The sequence below is a fragment of the Ipomoea triloba genome, chromosome 7 (genome assembly GCF_003576645.1).
Source record: "Ipomoea triloba cultivar NCNSP0323 chromosome 7, ASM357664v1".
Classification (NCBI taxonomy): Eukaryota; Viridiplantae; Streptophyta; class Magnoliopsida; order Solanales; family Convolvulaceae; genus Ipomoea; species Ipomoea triloba.
The window spans coordinates 13,047,516-13,062,834 of NC_044922.1; the positions used below are offsets into that span (position 1 = coordinate 13,047,516).

A 15,319-nucleotide genomic window follows, 5' to 3' on the forward strand; every position below is an offset into this window, starting at 1 on the left:
AAGCTGATCTTTGTGGCAGGGGGCGGGCGGACGAGCTGACACCGGGAAGCTCCTCATGGCACCTGAAGAATGACAAGAGATTAGTATTCCGATCTTCGAACAACCGACCTAAGATCGGTGACCCTTACAAACCTTGCGAACCGGCCTCTAGAGGGGGAGGCCCGACGGCGACTGTCACTACCGCCCTTTTTGGCGTATACTTCTCGGCCAGGTCGTATCTGGGGGGCTCAAGGTTCGCCTCCAAGTATTCCTCGGGTGACCGGAAGATCTCGTATTCGTACTCCTCGGCGGAGATTTTTACGACTGCGTCGTTGAGAGCCCGGTTTTGCCTGGGTCGCTTATGTTCCGTCACGTGCACCGGCCACTCTTTGTCAACGGGGAGCGGCCATGGATATTTGACTGACAGGATTCGGTCCTTCCAGCCTCTGTTGTTCTCGGGCAAATGGAGAATTTTGCAAAAGTGTTCGCGAGACTGAACGCACAACACGCCGCCCCCGTGTTTCATCGATAGAGGCCGGACCGAGAAAAGGTACCGGAAAAGCTCCAGGTCACCAGAAGACCGTAGCGACCGCATATTTGCGGGAAGCACGCTAGGGTGCGGTGAGCATTGGGGGCGATCTGCCCGGGCAAAACCCCGTAATACTTCATGAAGCCCAGGAGAAAGGGATGGAACGGGAAGGTTAATGGGGCCTTAATGGAGTCCAGGTGCATCCCGAGCCATTCCCCGTGCGTCCGGTCGACGACGCTCCCCAATGACCGTTTGGTCTCATACTTAACGACCCCGGTCAGTAGGGCTGAGATCTCTTCGATCTCCCTGCGGGTGAGAAGGCTGGTATGCTGCCGCAGGCCGCTGCTTTCCAGGCGAATCCTGCTCGCAGTCGCGGGAGGTGTAGAATCGACCGGCAGACCGGCGAACCAATCCCTACCATGGGCTGTAGGGACGGGTTTCCCTCGACCTGAGGGCCCCGCTGCCGTGGCAAGGGGCTCTACGGCGGGCCGGGAATCCGCTTCGTCATTCCCGGAGTCCGGTTGGCTGTGGGTAGAGCTGTCGAAACGGGCTGGCGGGGCGGGCTAAAAAGCCCGCCAAAATACGGGCTTAAGAATGGCCAGCCCACCCCGCCCCTCCCTAAACCCGCGAGGCGGGGCGAGGGCCCGCTGAAATTAATTTTTCTTTTTATAACATATATATACTAATATATTTTCTATGCTCTGTAGTCTACTGATAATATGATATCATAGTGAAATATAATAAATCAACAATTAAATTAAATAAAATAAATGACATCACAGGGCAAGAAAACAACTATATTTATGTTCGAATAAAAACTATATTTACTTCGGCGCTGATCTGTGAGACTGTGAAGAGTGAAGACTACAGGAATCTGGGAATGGGTAGAACTTTAATGGGAAATGGGGATTAGGCAATTTTGGATTAGGTTTTTGACTTTATATTATAGGGAATGGGTTCACTAGGTTAGCAGAAGGATTAAATCATAAAAAGAAAAGGATTAAAAAATAAAAAGAAAAGAAAGTAGAGGAAAATTATGTCCAGTGATTTAATGGAAGCGAGAATTTGATTACTTTTTTTAAATTTAATTNCCGCCATAAAACGGGCTTTCGAAATTAGAGCCCGCCCCGCCCTTATGGTGGGGTGGGACGGGCTAAGCCCGTTTTGACAGCTCTAGATGTGGGGCCGGGCTAGGCCCTCGTTCTCTCCGGAGTATGTGTCTATAGCGTTGATCTCAGAGTCATAGGTCGAGACCGTGAACGATCCGACCTCGACCGAGCCACCGTAACTGTGAATGGATAGGTTCTGGCTATCCGATCCGCTCATGGTTGTACCTAGCAAGAACGGAGAGGTGTCTTACTAAGGGTAGCCCGGGACCCGAAATCATAAAGCGAATTAGCTATAAAAGTGAGCGAAGATGATACCTGTTCAGAAGGCTTGAGTGCTTGACGTAGTTGACGGAAGAGAGCTCGGGAGGTTTAGGTAGCTCGGGTGTTGGTCCCAAGGGGATGGGGTACAAGTCTAGAGGGGGGGGGGTGAATAGACTTGTATAAGATTTTGCAAATCTTTTCGACCTCTCGTGTGTATTGAACTTAGGATGTTTAGGTTCGATACCTCACGAGGTGAAGACAAAGTTTTATGCGCAGCGGAAATGTTATCCCCTTTTAGTTAGCACGAGTAGTTAGTTCGAGAGGTGCGTTTATATGCAGTGCAATCGAGAGGTTAGCGAGAGATAAAAGCAGAAAGTAAATGCAAGAGAGATTTTTAAGTGGTTCGGCCAACCCGCCTACGTCCACTCTTCTTCCAGAAACTCCCTGGAAGGATTGCACTAAAAACTTCCCTTATTTAGTACAATATCGAGCGCTTGAGCTTTGATCACGAAGCCCGCCTCAAGCCTCAGGTTTTTCGCCCCGCTTCTTGTTACTCCACCTCTCGAGCACTTGACCTTTGATCACCAAGCCCGCGTCAAGCCTCAGGTTTCTTTCGCTCGGACAGCAGCCAGGTTACTCCACCTCTCTTCAGGTTTTTCTCCCCGCTTCCAGTTACTCCACCTCTCGAGCACTTGACCTTTGATCACCAAGCCCGCGTCAAGCCTCAGGTTTCTTTCACTCGGACAGCTGCCAGGTTACTCCACCTCTCTTGCTTAATCCAAAGCAAGGTGTTTTAGTTTGTCACAGTTGAATGTAACAGGCTCCAATCTGACCACAAGCTATCGTTGAATCAGCTTCAATGTAGAGCAGCTTCGGTCACCTTCTGGATGTATAACAGTTTAAGCTTTGTAACTCTCTTGAAACACTAAGATGTGTTTTCTCGCTATTTTGAATATCAGGATGATATTCCAAGTTAAGCACTTTGCACTGGAACATTTTTATCAGACACCTCTTGTTAACCTCTTGACCTTTTTCACAAAAAACCCTTTTTTCTTCTGTGTCTTTACGTCCTTATATATGAGAGTAGAAGAATAGTTCCGTTGGAGGGAAAACTATTCCGTTTGAAATTGGTCTCCCACGCCGAACATGGGTCTTTGCACAATTTCAGCATTTTTCATGGAGTAGTGGTCTTGTAACTTGAGCCTTTTGTTTTGTAGTGAATATTCCATATTCCACTTTCTTGAGTCCATGCTTCACTTGCTTCTTTTGGATAAAGTTTCTCTTTTTATGTTCCCATCATTCCTTGTTTTGGGAATCTGACCACTTCAGGATTGGTGCACTTCTTGACCGTTTGTGGTGGAGGTCTGACGTGTCTTCCACTTCCGTCCATTTGAAACCTCCCGCTCAGCACCTCTTCAATATTTTATCTCCATGATATTCTTCTTCTCCAAACTTAGAGTATTTTATCTGCATATGTTGACTAACATTCAGCCTCTTGGAGAAGTGTCGGTTTATCGAGACCATAAAAGATGTCTCGACCACTTGAAGTTTCAATCCCATGTATCGAGAGGTCTATCTCTCGAATATTCTTTACGTCTCGAACTCGATAGGTATATCGAGAGGTCCTTACCTCTCGAACTTGGCTTGTGTCTCGAGACTTAGTTGATGTCTCGTAGACCCTTATTCCTCCAGAGTTGTCTCGTGCCTGCTTCTGATCTATCTGTTTGCTTACAACACGAAAACTTCTAAGTTGTTCAAACAAGTTTACCTTGAGCTTAAATATTTCCCGAGTTGAGCTCAAATTACCCGGTTGTATTTTCGCTCTTAGTTTACTTATCGAACTTACATTGTTTTGCCTATGTATCGAGACTTGGGGATTCTTACTTAACAGTTGGTATCATCAAAACCTATTACATGATGTTCCTAACATCGGGAAGCTTTGAGTCAGACCTTTTCGTGAAAGTCGGAGAAGGCGTTTGAATCCCGCATTTATAGAAGGGAGAGTAGGGGGTCGCCGGTTCGGTTCCCCGCGACGTAGGCCTAGCCTAGGCCCAAGTTCCGAAGTCCACGGGAATGCGACGCGTGCGCGCTAGGGCTGACGACGTTGCTGACGTCGTCTTCGCATTTCCACTCCTCGGTTGGACGGGAGCGACGAAGCCCGGGATCAATCTTACTGCCCGGACTTCTCTCCCCGGAGGTCGTAGAAGACCGGGCTGGGGGGCTAGTTGATAGGGATAAAATCCCAGTCTACATATCCCGGTCTCCCGGGCTGTGTGCCCAATAATCGACTATCATGACCCTTCGGATCCTCCTCTCGGTCTGACCAAGCCGGGCATCCTTGCGCTCCGAGCTGTGGTTTGGGTCTTTGCAGAGGTTCGAACCAGGGACCTCGCACCCGCGCACCTATCCGCTGCCAGGTTGGACCGACAGAGTGACTGGTGCATGACCGCCACGCGTCCTACATGCCGCCAGACCGGAACTCTTGATGGAGCCGCTATAAAAGGCGCATTTAATGCAGTTGAGGAGACTTTTGGCTACTTCTTCTAATACAGTAGCTGAAGAGACCGGGAACCTCTGACCCACTGTCACGTAGCTCGGTTTCGCTTAGGGTATTCCTCCGTGTACCCGACCCAGTATAAATACAGTATTCTGTTCCGTATTTTGCTATATCATGAAGGTAAACAATCTTTACATTGTAGAAAATATAGACAATATAACTAATGAAATTATATATTTTTTAAAATTTTTTGATAATAATTTTTTTTTGAATAAAGGCATTGTACACATCGAATTATAAATTAAAGAAATGCATATGTATTATTTTTTTGTTGTAACTACTAATTTATTTAATAAGAGTATATTAAGAGTAATAGAGTGTGATACTTACTTTTGAGTAATATACTCTAATATATTCACAGTATATGTTCAAGAATTATGCCAACTTTAATTAGGATGAGATTCGAACCTAAGACATTTTTTATAAAAATTAATGGGCAAGTTAAAAGTTAACGGAATATTTACGGAGAAGAGAATATTTAACGGAAAAATTAACAGATAATCATAAAATTAAGGATAAATTAGGAAATCCCAAGGAAAAATATAAATCTAAACAATCTGAACCATCCATTTGATTTAATAATTTGACCGTCATTTTTTCTTCCCATTATAGGCCTAACTTCTTTTGGCTCTTATTACTATAGTAGATGTTTTGTTGTAATTTCAAATTGACATTTGTGTGTTTGAACATTAATTTTTGTATGAACTAATTTTAAGAATTATAAACATTTTGTTTTACTTTATATATTTTCAAATATAGTTTTTTTCTTTATATTTTATCAAAATAAAATAAAATAAAATATATTGGTTTCATTATTTTATATTTTAATATGTAGTGATGTGTGTGGAGTGGTGCAGTATTGTACGACATGGAAGGGGTGGTGATCGGCCTTGCCGGCTAGCGCGTAGCTAGCATGGTTAGCCCATTGGACTCCTATCAGTCCTCAATAGCATCTTGCAGAGCCCTGACATGATCAACCTACCATTGTTCGTGATTTTTCTATAAGGTCTCATGTGATTGTTATACGGCGGCATGAGAAGCTTTCAGGACAACGTCTTTCTAAATCATGGCTTGTTTCCTTCGGCTCTATGAATTCCCACAAAGCCTCCTGTAGCTCTACGGTTTGCATGGCAACTTGGGAGAAAGGAGATACATAAATGAATACCTTGACATGGGTTGAAGGTGGAGGAAGGGCCCACTCTAACTCACGTGAAACATATGTAACAAAAGTGACAATGAAGGGGTCACCTTGACCTCTCGACACATGGTGATGGAACATATAATGAACCGATGGCCGTTGGGGGCGGGTATGGTGACATGGATGGCGTGTTGGCTGGTGAGGAATTCAGATATTAAGGGAAGGGGGGTTGGTTGAAGGCCATACGATGTGTGGTGTGCGATAGTGGCACATGGTAGTAGAGGAGGTGATGGCATGTGGCAGCGGCATATGGTGGTGGTGGGGTACGACATGTATCTAAAAAATTTGGGAACTAGAATTTGAGTTTGGAGAAGGGATGGAAATGTGGAAGAGGTGGTGGTGTTGAATTATACGTCCTTCAGTCATCTAGATGTCTAAAAAAAGTGGAAGACTTGTAATGGCGATATGGGTACACGGGAAACCCATTTAATTGGGAAAGTCTTGGCCCAAGTAGGGTGTCCATTTGTATTGTTGAGGTGTTGGCCCAACAAGAATAATGGAAGACTATTGGGCTATGGAAATAAGGAAGCATAGAGCAAAATATTAAGAGATGGGGGTGTTGCCAGCAAGGTCAAAGGATGAGGGAGGACACGGAGAAGATAGTGGACTAATTCAAGGGTGTTACCGATTGGTGGTGTACGATCGGGGTAGGCTGTTGGTAGGGGCGCTAAGCCTCACTGATGGGGCGTGTTCGGCATGTATGTTGCACCCTCGCGCACCCCCATTTATGGGGTAGTGCGGGGCAATGGTGTGGGGGGTAGGGGGTGCTGTAGGCTACCGCCGACCATGTCGGTTGGGGCGCTGGCCCCGAGCATTTGGGGCGTGCCTCGTGCCCCCGGTACGGCACCAAGTGTGCCACCCACGTCCCCTCTTCTTGAGGTGGCGAGGTGTGGTGTGTGGAGTGGTGATGTACAGTACGACATGGAGGGGTAGTGATCGACCCCGTTGGCTAGCGTGTAGCTAGCAATGTTAGCCCATCGGACTTTCCATGAAGTGGCGTGGCTAGCATGGTCCAAACACCTATTGGAGCACTAACAACGTCCCTATTAGTCCGGGTGGTAGTTTGGGTTGGTGTAAATTCGTGGTCGTGGCATGAAGAGGGTGGTGATCGGACCCTATTGGATGGCACATGGCCAACAAGGTTCACCCACTGGACTCCCCGTGGCGTGGCGTAGCTAGCAAGGACCATGCACCCCCTCGGTGCACCATCAACGCCCCACCGACTGCGGATTGTAGTAACAGGTAGAGATGGGTGGTAGAAAATGTGGGTTAGAAGTTGGAGGCGTGGGTAAAGACACGTGGAGGATGAATAGGGAAGACTAGTCAATGTCGTACACTTGGCAACAATCTAGAAAACCTTCTACACTATATAAGGCACCCTTCCTTCTATTTAGGACATTACCCCTAGGATCACTTAATCCCCCTAGTCTAGTGGTATGAGTTCCTAACCCTTAACCCATACAATAAGGTTCAATTCCTAGTATCTATAATATTATTCTTAGTCCGTTTCTTGGGCTATATCTTGTATTATTTATTATTTGGGCTAGTTTTCTTGCTGCACCAAGGAAATGGATGCACGTTAGCACAACGACTTTCGTGGTAGCTCAGCCTTTGGTTTTAACTTTCATTAAATCTTTTAGTTCTGTTTCAATTTGAATGTTAGAGGGCTTTGTATACATACATTTTGGGTCTAGCGCCCAGAGTAATAATACGAACAGTTATACCATGAACCTAGGTCCACCTTTACACAATTTATATATTGAATGTTTACAATTTTAATTGCGAACATTTAATAGGTAAATTATGAACATTCAGTATATAAATTTGTGAATATTCAATATATAAATTATGAACATTTAATATATAAACTAGTTTTACACGCGCATTGCACGAATGAGTTAATGCCCAATGTTTATATTTAAATAAATATTTGAAAGTATATCAATGCAAGATTATATAGGAGAAGTTTATACATAGGTAATTGAATGTCGAATTTGTTTATTTAAATATGTAACTCAAAGTATATGAATCCAAGATAATATAGAAAATTCATTATAATTGTCATCACTAAAATAAATGCTTGTAATTTTGTAAATCAATAGTCTAAATACTTGGTCTAAAAATGATAGTCTAAATAAATATTACTTTTGGTTTGAATTTTTCTAAGTATTCTTAATTCTCTTTTGAGTAACATTGTTATTGTCTTCATCTTTACTATTTATCATCTTCTTTTTTGTTGGTAGTGTGTTACTTGTAATTGGGTTACTGTTGATAGCATAGATGACAACGTCATGCAATGAGATTATGATATAAGAGCTATGGACTTTCCTTTAGGTGTTCTGGTCGGGGTTCATTTGGTTCAACCATTATTGTTGAATGAGTTACTGTGGATAAAGAAATCTCTAGTTTAAGGAAAAAGATTAAACAAATTAGTAAAAATTTAAAATTTTTAAATATGATGTATTCCAAAGATATTAAAAGGTAGTTTCTCGCTTCAATTTGTTGGTAATGTGTTATTCGAGTACTTTCATTGTCAACTTAACAAATCCCCCAAGTAGTTAATATGATTGGTTTCAAACTATTCTTTTTTATTTTTTTCATGGTATTAATAAAATACTTGGAAAATAAATATATAATATTATTTTGTATTATAACTTTGATAGTTAATTACAAGATAGTGTAAAAAAAAATATAATGGACAATGCAATGAATATCAATTAATGAATTTGAATGTACAGAATCTTTGCATTAGAGAAAATAAAGACAATATAACTATTGAAATTATTTTTCTTATTTAATTTATTGATAATGATTTTTTTAAATAAAGGCATTGTAGACACATAATTCTAAATTAAAGAAATGCATATGTATCATTTTTTGTTGTAACTAATAATTTATTTAATTTAATAAGAGTAAAATAGAGTGAGGAACTTAATTATGCGTTTTCAAAAAAAAACTTAATTATGCGAAATTTGATTAGGATGAGGTTCGAACCTAAGACCTTTATTATACAAATTAATGGATAAGTTAAAAGTTAACGGAATCCTAACAGAGAAGAGAATAATTAACGGAAAACTTAACATATAATCATATAATTAAGGATAAATTAGGAAATCTCAAGGTAAAATATAAATCTAAACCATCTGAACAATCCATTTGATTAATTAATTTGACCGTCATTTTTTCTACCCATTTTAGGCCTAACTCTCTTTGGCTCTTATTAGTATTTTTTTTTTTTGAAAATGGCTCTTATTAGTATAGTAGATAGAAATTGTGAACATTCAATATGTAAATTATGATAATTCAATATATAAATTGTGTATTTTTGGATTCGAGTCCACCTTTCAAGGTAGACCCGGATCCACTGAATAATTTGCTGCAATAGTACTTCTATTTTCCTACACCCGTTATGTACCTCTATACCTTGATTTATGGTGGATTTGATTCCTACAAAACCATCATTTATAATTTTATCTTTAATTTTATTATAAAAAATATATAATAAAAATTTTATCCGTGCATCGCACGAGTAATTGGACAATTATTTACTTGAATTCATGCAATGATAAAATTAGAAAATATAATCAATCCAACCATTTCATCAATTGCACTATATAATATTTGTTATAATTTATATAATTATATATCAATCCAAATATTTTGAAATATTATAACAAATTAATTTCGTGCAAACCACGTGTGAAAATACTAGTAAAGGTAAAAAATTGAATAAAAAACGAAAATATACGTGTAAACTTAATCTTTTTGAAGGTAAACGTAGCTATTCCATTAATTCATAACATAAAACGTTTACATCAACGATCAATGAAATGGTAAACCATTCCTTACAGTCAGACATAGAAACAACTTTTCTAACTATGCTATAGAAAACTTGAATCGCAGACTGTTTCATAACTAAGAAGCTATGTTCCTTCAAGGAGCTTAAAACTTCATCAAAGATCTGGGTCATCATCATCATTCTTTTTTGCTCGCCCCAGGATAAGATCAACACTTGCCGAAACCAAACTAAACGATTTATGCTAATGATAATGAAAAGCTCGTGAAAGTAACGAGAGGAAAAAGCCCGTGAAAGTAACGAGAGGAAAACACAATAATAGAGAAAATAAAAAGTGGTAAAGCCAAAGTAGGGTTGGGAGTTCAAGACTACCAACACAAATCCCAATACCTACCTACTATTATTTTATTAAAGGGAAAGAAAACGGAAGAAGAAGATCTGTGGCGGTGGTCGGAGGCGGACGGAACTGCGACGGTGGTCGAGGCGGAAGAAGAGCGAGAGTAAACGTAGAAGGTGACCAAAACCGCCGGCACCGGCCGGCGGTGGAAGCCGAAGTTGAGCAGCAGAGAAAAGATTTTTGTTTTAGAAAATATATATCTGAAAATCCCAAAATGTTTAGGCGGGAGAATTTCGCGACCTTATCCGATTTTTGGCCACACCAACCCCGAAATTCAAATTGAAGTTGGCTCGCAATTGGTCCAAAACCAAATGCCACGGATCGCCGTCCTCGCGCTTTTCAGTGGTCAATTAACATCAAATCAACGGCCAAGATTCAGCCCCCAACTCCCAGTTGACACCGAGACCACTATAAAACAGAGGCGACAACCGCCTGCTCTTCATCGTGCTCAATCCTCCGCATTAAGCGCTCCTCCAATCTTTAGCTTATCATTTCATGGATTCCCAGGCGGCTAAGATAAAGAAGGGTGCCGGCGGCCGGAAAGGCGGCGGCCCGAAGAAGAAGCCGGTTACCCGCTCCGTCCGTGCCGGCCTTCAGTTCCCGGTGGGTAGAATCGGCCGTTACCTCAAGAAGGGCCGTTATGCTCAGCGTGTCGGCACCGGCGCCCCTGTTTACATGGCTGCTGTTCTCGAATACCTGGCTGCCGAGGTATGTGCGGTTTTCGTGCGTTTCAGATTTATGTTTGTGATTTACGAGGTGGATTAATAAATTGGTTGGTTATAGGTGTTGGAGTTGGCTGGAAATGCGGCGAGGGACAACAAGAAGAACAGGATCATTCCCAGACATGTTCTTTTGGCTGTGAGGAACGATGAGGAGCTTGGGAAGTTGCTGGCTGGGGTGACCATTGCCCATGGTGGGGTGTTGCCCAACATTAACCCTGTTTTGTTGCCCAAGAAGAGTGGCTCTGAGGCAACGAAGGAGCCAAAGACAAAGGCTGCTAAGTCCCCCAAGAAGAAGGCTGCTTAGTTTGATAGTGTAGATTAGTAGGGTTTTGTCCCATGTTTCTGTGTGTGTGACTTGGGGCCATTCTTTACTTATAGAAGGTGTAATTGTTAGTGTGATGTAAACCTTTGGTTATCAATTAATGAAACTCTTTTTGTTTCTATCTATGGACTCTGCTTTGTTTAATTGTTTGGTGTTTATATTGGGCAAATAATTTTGCTAGGTCTAAATGGAATGTATGTGCAGGTAGTGTGCAATAAATGGTATGTAGTGCAAAGGGGTCCCAAATTGTAAATTTAGGGATTAGAGTTGGGTTATGACCTTTGAAGGGTTGAAAGGAAGTGGGTAAGAGCATTTTCAAGGATGGGCAAACACCAAATTGCATTACTAAATTATCATCCCACCATTTTTTCTTGCTCCACTCAGTGGCAAACCATTTGTAAATGGCAAAAAAAAAATAAAAATGCTTCAAGTGAACAACGCCATATGTGGTGATGAGAAACTAAATTATTTTGATGTAGATTAACATTTGATGGAAGAATATGTTATGGCATGTTTGGTTGGATGGAAAATAAATTCCATGGAAAAGATTTTCCAAAAAGTTGAGGAAAATGAGTAATTATGTTGTTTGGTTGGATGGAAAATGTTTTCTATGGAATTTGACTTCCCAAAAAAAAAGGAAAACAAATTCTTTGGTTGAGATAGGTATTTTGTTTTCTAAAGAGATTGAGAAGAAAGTATATGCCCTTAGACTATTTTACCCTCATCAAAATTGACTAATTACACATGTATATATAGCCAAACCATTAATTACTAAGGGCATATTGGTCTTTAGATTTATAATTCCTTACCATCCCAACTAAACAATGGAATTCATATTCCCAGTAATTTCTTTTCTACCAACCAAACAGTGGAATCTATTTTTCTGATAATTTGTTTTCCACGGAATTTGAATTCCATTTCCTTCAAATATTTTCTAGCGAACCAAACGAGCCGTAGAGAATATTTTTTTTGATGTGTTATTTGATGGAGATTTTTAGTATTTTTGTGTAAAATGGGGTGAAGATGGCCTAATGGTGCCTATGCCCTATGGTGGTGATTGTTAATAGATTGTTTACATCAAAATTTTGCGATGAGTCAAACTTAGGAGTAATAGTAGTATTTTTTCCAATAGATTTGCTGGGAGTGAGAGTGTTAGTAGTGGGCTAGGGCCCATGGAGGTGTTGTTTTGGTAGTGGGGGAGACATGGTTGGGTGATGGCAAAGTCTAAAGGTTGTTTTGTAGATTCTATATTTCTATAGGTATTGTTATTTTTATTCATTAGTGGCATATGATTATCTAGTAATGACACATGTTGATCGATAGTAACTATGAAAGATATTTTGGTGAGTTGGATTTTATTCTAATAAATTGATTTGTATACTATTTTTACTCATAACTAGTAAATGATGTCATGTTGACAATACATATTGACGGGTAGCAACTAGGGTTTATATAAATATTTAGGCAATATGGATTGCTTAGATTTTATTTTAACGGTCTAATGGGATTCAAGCAAAAAATGAAGTCCAAAGTCAATTTACAATTATGTTATGGTAATTTATAGACGCCTTACAAAATATAATAACTGACATCTTATAATATTGAAAGAATTGTTTCATTTACAAATATTAATTTAGATTCTATTTAAAAAAAATTAATTTAGATTCTATATAAATATCAAATTCCGGACAAAAGGTAGGTACTCTCTAAAAAATATGGTAACTGACATCTTATAGTATTTAGTTATAATATTAAAGAAGATTACAATATTCTAACCGAAATTCGTATATGGAAATAAAAAGTCAACAACTCCTAATTTGAAATATTAGGAAATAATATAGCCACCGTAATTTAAATATAGAAATTAAACCTAAAAAGATCTCACATACAAAGTAGAAACTAGAAAATATGGTAATTGCCATTTTATAATATTGAAAGAATTATTTCATTTACAAATATTAAATTAGATTCTATATAAATACCGAATTCGGGGCAAAAGGTTTCAGATACCGTAATAATATATATATATATATATATATATATATATATATATATATATATATATATATATATATATATATATATATATATATATATATATATATATATATATAGAGGGTTGCACTCTCGTGCGAACTCTCGCCCAGCGCAGGTAGGAAATGAGAACGTTCCACAGCCGTCCACGTGTCCAGATCAACGAATCAGATGCAATTTTTAAAAAATGGCGCGGTGGCATTTTCGTAAATAACTGGAACTTTGGTGCACCTAGTTTCACTTAAAAGTGCACCTAGTTTCACTTACAAGTGCACATATTTTCGCACCCACTTATACGTGCGAGTAATTTACCTTATTAATATCCATGCACCTATTTTCGCAAATATTTTCACTTACAAATGCAAGTAATTTACCTTGTTAATATTCATGCACCTGGTGCAACTTAGTGCACCTAGTTATCACATTAGGTGCACTTAGTATTGATGCTTAGTGTACAATTCACTTGCACCTGTAATACATTTTACTTGCATCTGCAATACATTTTATTTGCATTTGTGCAAGTAATTCACTTTGTTAACATTCATGCACCTGGGTGCAACCTATGTGCACCTAGTCATAACATTAAGTGCACCTAGTTATAACATTAGGTGCACTCAATATTGATGCTCATTGTACAATTTACTTGCACTTGTAATATATTTTACTTGCACGTGTGCACCTATTTTCACTTACAGGTGCAAGTAATTTACCTTGTTAACATTTATGCACCTGGGTGCACCTATGTGCACCTAGTTATAACATTACGTACACCTAGTTATAACGTTATGTGCAACTATATTTCGGACACGTGGCGCGCTGTGATTCGTCCGCAGTTCTCTCTTGGGCGGCCAGTACGCACCTGAACGCGATCATATATATATATATAGTTAATTCCAGCAATGGTCCTGTGACTATGTTGATTTTCCAAAATTAGTCATCGACTTTTAATTTGGACTATTTAGGTCCCTTGACTTTCAAATTCTTTCCAATGTCGGTCCTTTCGTTAAATTTTGGTTAAGTTGAGGTCAAATGAAGGGGTAAAATTGTCTGTTCACATGTTTAGTGTATTATTACTCATATTTCTCCTGTTCTATACGCCGTATATATGAATATAATCCTAGTCGAAGTCTCAATCCTTGCCATTAATCTCAGTCGAAGAGACTTCGATTGAGATTATATTCATATATATAGAGTATAGGATAGGAGAAATACGAGTAATAATACACTATATAGGTTAACGGACAATTTTACCCCTTCATTTGACCTCAATTTAACTAAAATTTGACTAAAGAACCAACATTGAAAATAATTTGAAAGTCAAGGGACTTAAATTGTCCAAATTAAAAGTCGGGAACTAATTTTGAAAAATCACCATAGTCGGAGGGTCATTGTTGGAATTAACTTTCTCTCTCTCTCTCTCTCTCTCTCTCTCTATATATATATATATATATATATATATATATATATATATATATTTATTATATTATTTATTTATTTATTTATTTATTTATTTATTCAAATTCGGCGGCAGCTTCGGTGCGGTCATGCGACCTAATCTGCGTCGACCAACATTGGAAAGAATTTGAAAGTCAAGGGACTTAAATTGTCCAAATTAAAAGTTGGAGACTAATTTTGGAAAATCAACATAGTCGGAGGATCATTGTTGGAATTATATATATATATATATATATATATATATATATATATATATATATATATATATATATATATATATATATATATATATATATATATATTCAAATGCGGCGGCGAGCTCCGGTGCGGTCATGCGACCTAATCTGCGTTGTCCAATTTCATTAATCCTACTGAAATTCGCGTATATTTAAGTGGGGTTATTATGGTAATTTAGTATTTATATTACGTGAATTAGAATGGTGCATTTTAGTACATAGTGTGGTGCATTTGAATACATGCTGTGGTGCGTTTTATTACGTATGTTGGTGCATTAACTGTGTTGTGGAATTGTGTGTTTTAATGTATCCGATGGTGCATTTTCATACGTAGAATGATGTGCAACTGTTGTTGAATGGTGTGTTTTAATACGTCGTCAGGTGCATTTTAATACGTTGAATGGTGTGCATTTTAACATGTGTTTCTAATAAGTGCGTTGTGGAATGATGTGTTTTAATCCGTCCTCTGGTTCATTTTAATACGTTGAATGATGTGTATTTTAACACATGTTTTCTAATAAGTGTAATAGTGCATTTTAATAATCTGGGGATGAAGTTTTTCAATAAGTGGAATTGTGCATTTTAACACACGTTGTAGTGCATTTTAATACGTAGAATGATGCATATTTTAGCACATATTTTCTAATGTGTAAATAGTGTATGCTTATAATCTGACATGAGGGACATTGTGGTACATTTTAATACGTAGAATGATGCGTTTTAT

The 15,319-nt window shown here is 39.1% G+C and overlaps 1 protein-coding gene across 1 annotated transcript; it reads left to right on the forward strand.

Annotated features, from left to right (window-relative positions):
• Positions 1-10,267: 10,267 nt before the first annotated feature.
• On the forward strand, positions 10,268-10,995 carry LOC116025728 (probable histone H2A.3). The gene is made up of 2 exons (XM_031267061.1): positions 10,268-10,534; positions 10,610-10,995. Exons 1-2 carry the CDS (start codon positions 10,322-10,324, stop codon positions 10,850-10,852), a joined length of 456 nt encoding a protein of 151 aa, XP_031122921.1. The 5' UTR covers positions 10,268-10,321; the 3' UTR covers positions 10,853-10,995.
• Positions 10,996-15,319: the final 4,324 nt, after the last annotated feature.

Coding starts and splice junctions, on each gene's coding strand:
- LOC116025728 (XM_031267061.1), top strand. CDS start 10,322: ATGGATTCCCAGGCGGCTAAGATAAAGAAGGGTGCCGGCGGCCGGAAA. Junction 10,535..10,609: donor TCGAATACCTGGCTGCCGAG/GTATGTGCGGTT, acceptor GGTTGGTTATAG/GTGTTGGAGTTGGCTGGAAA.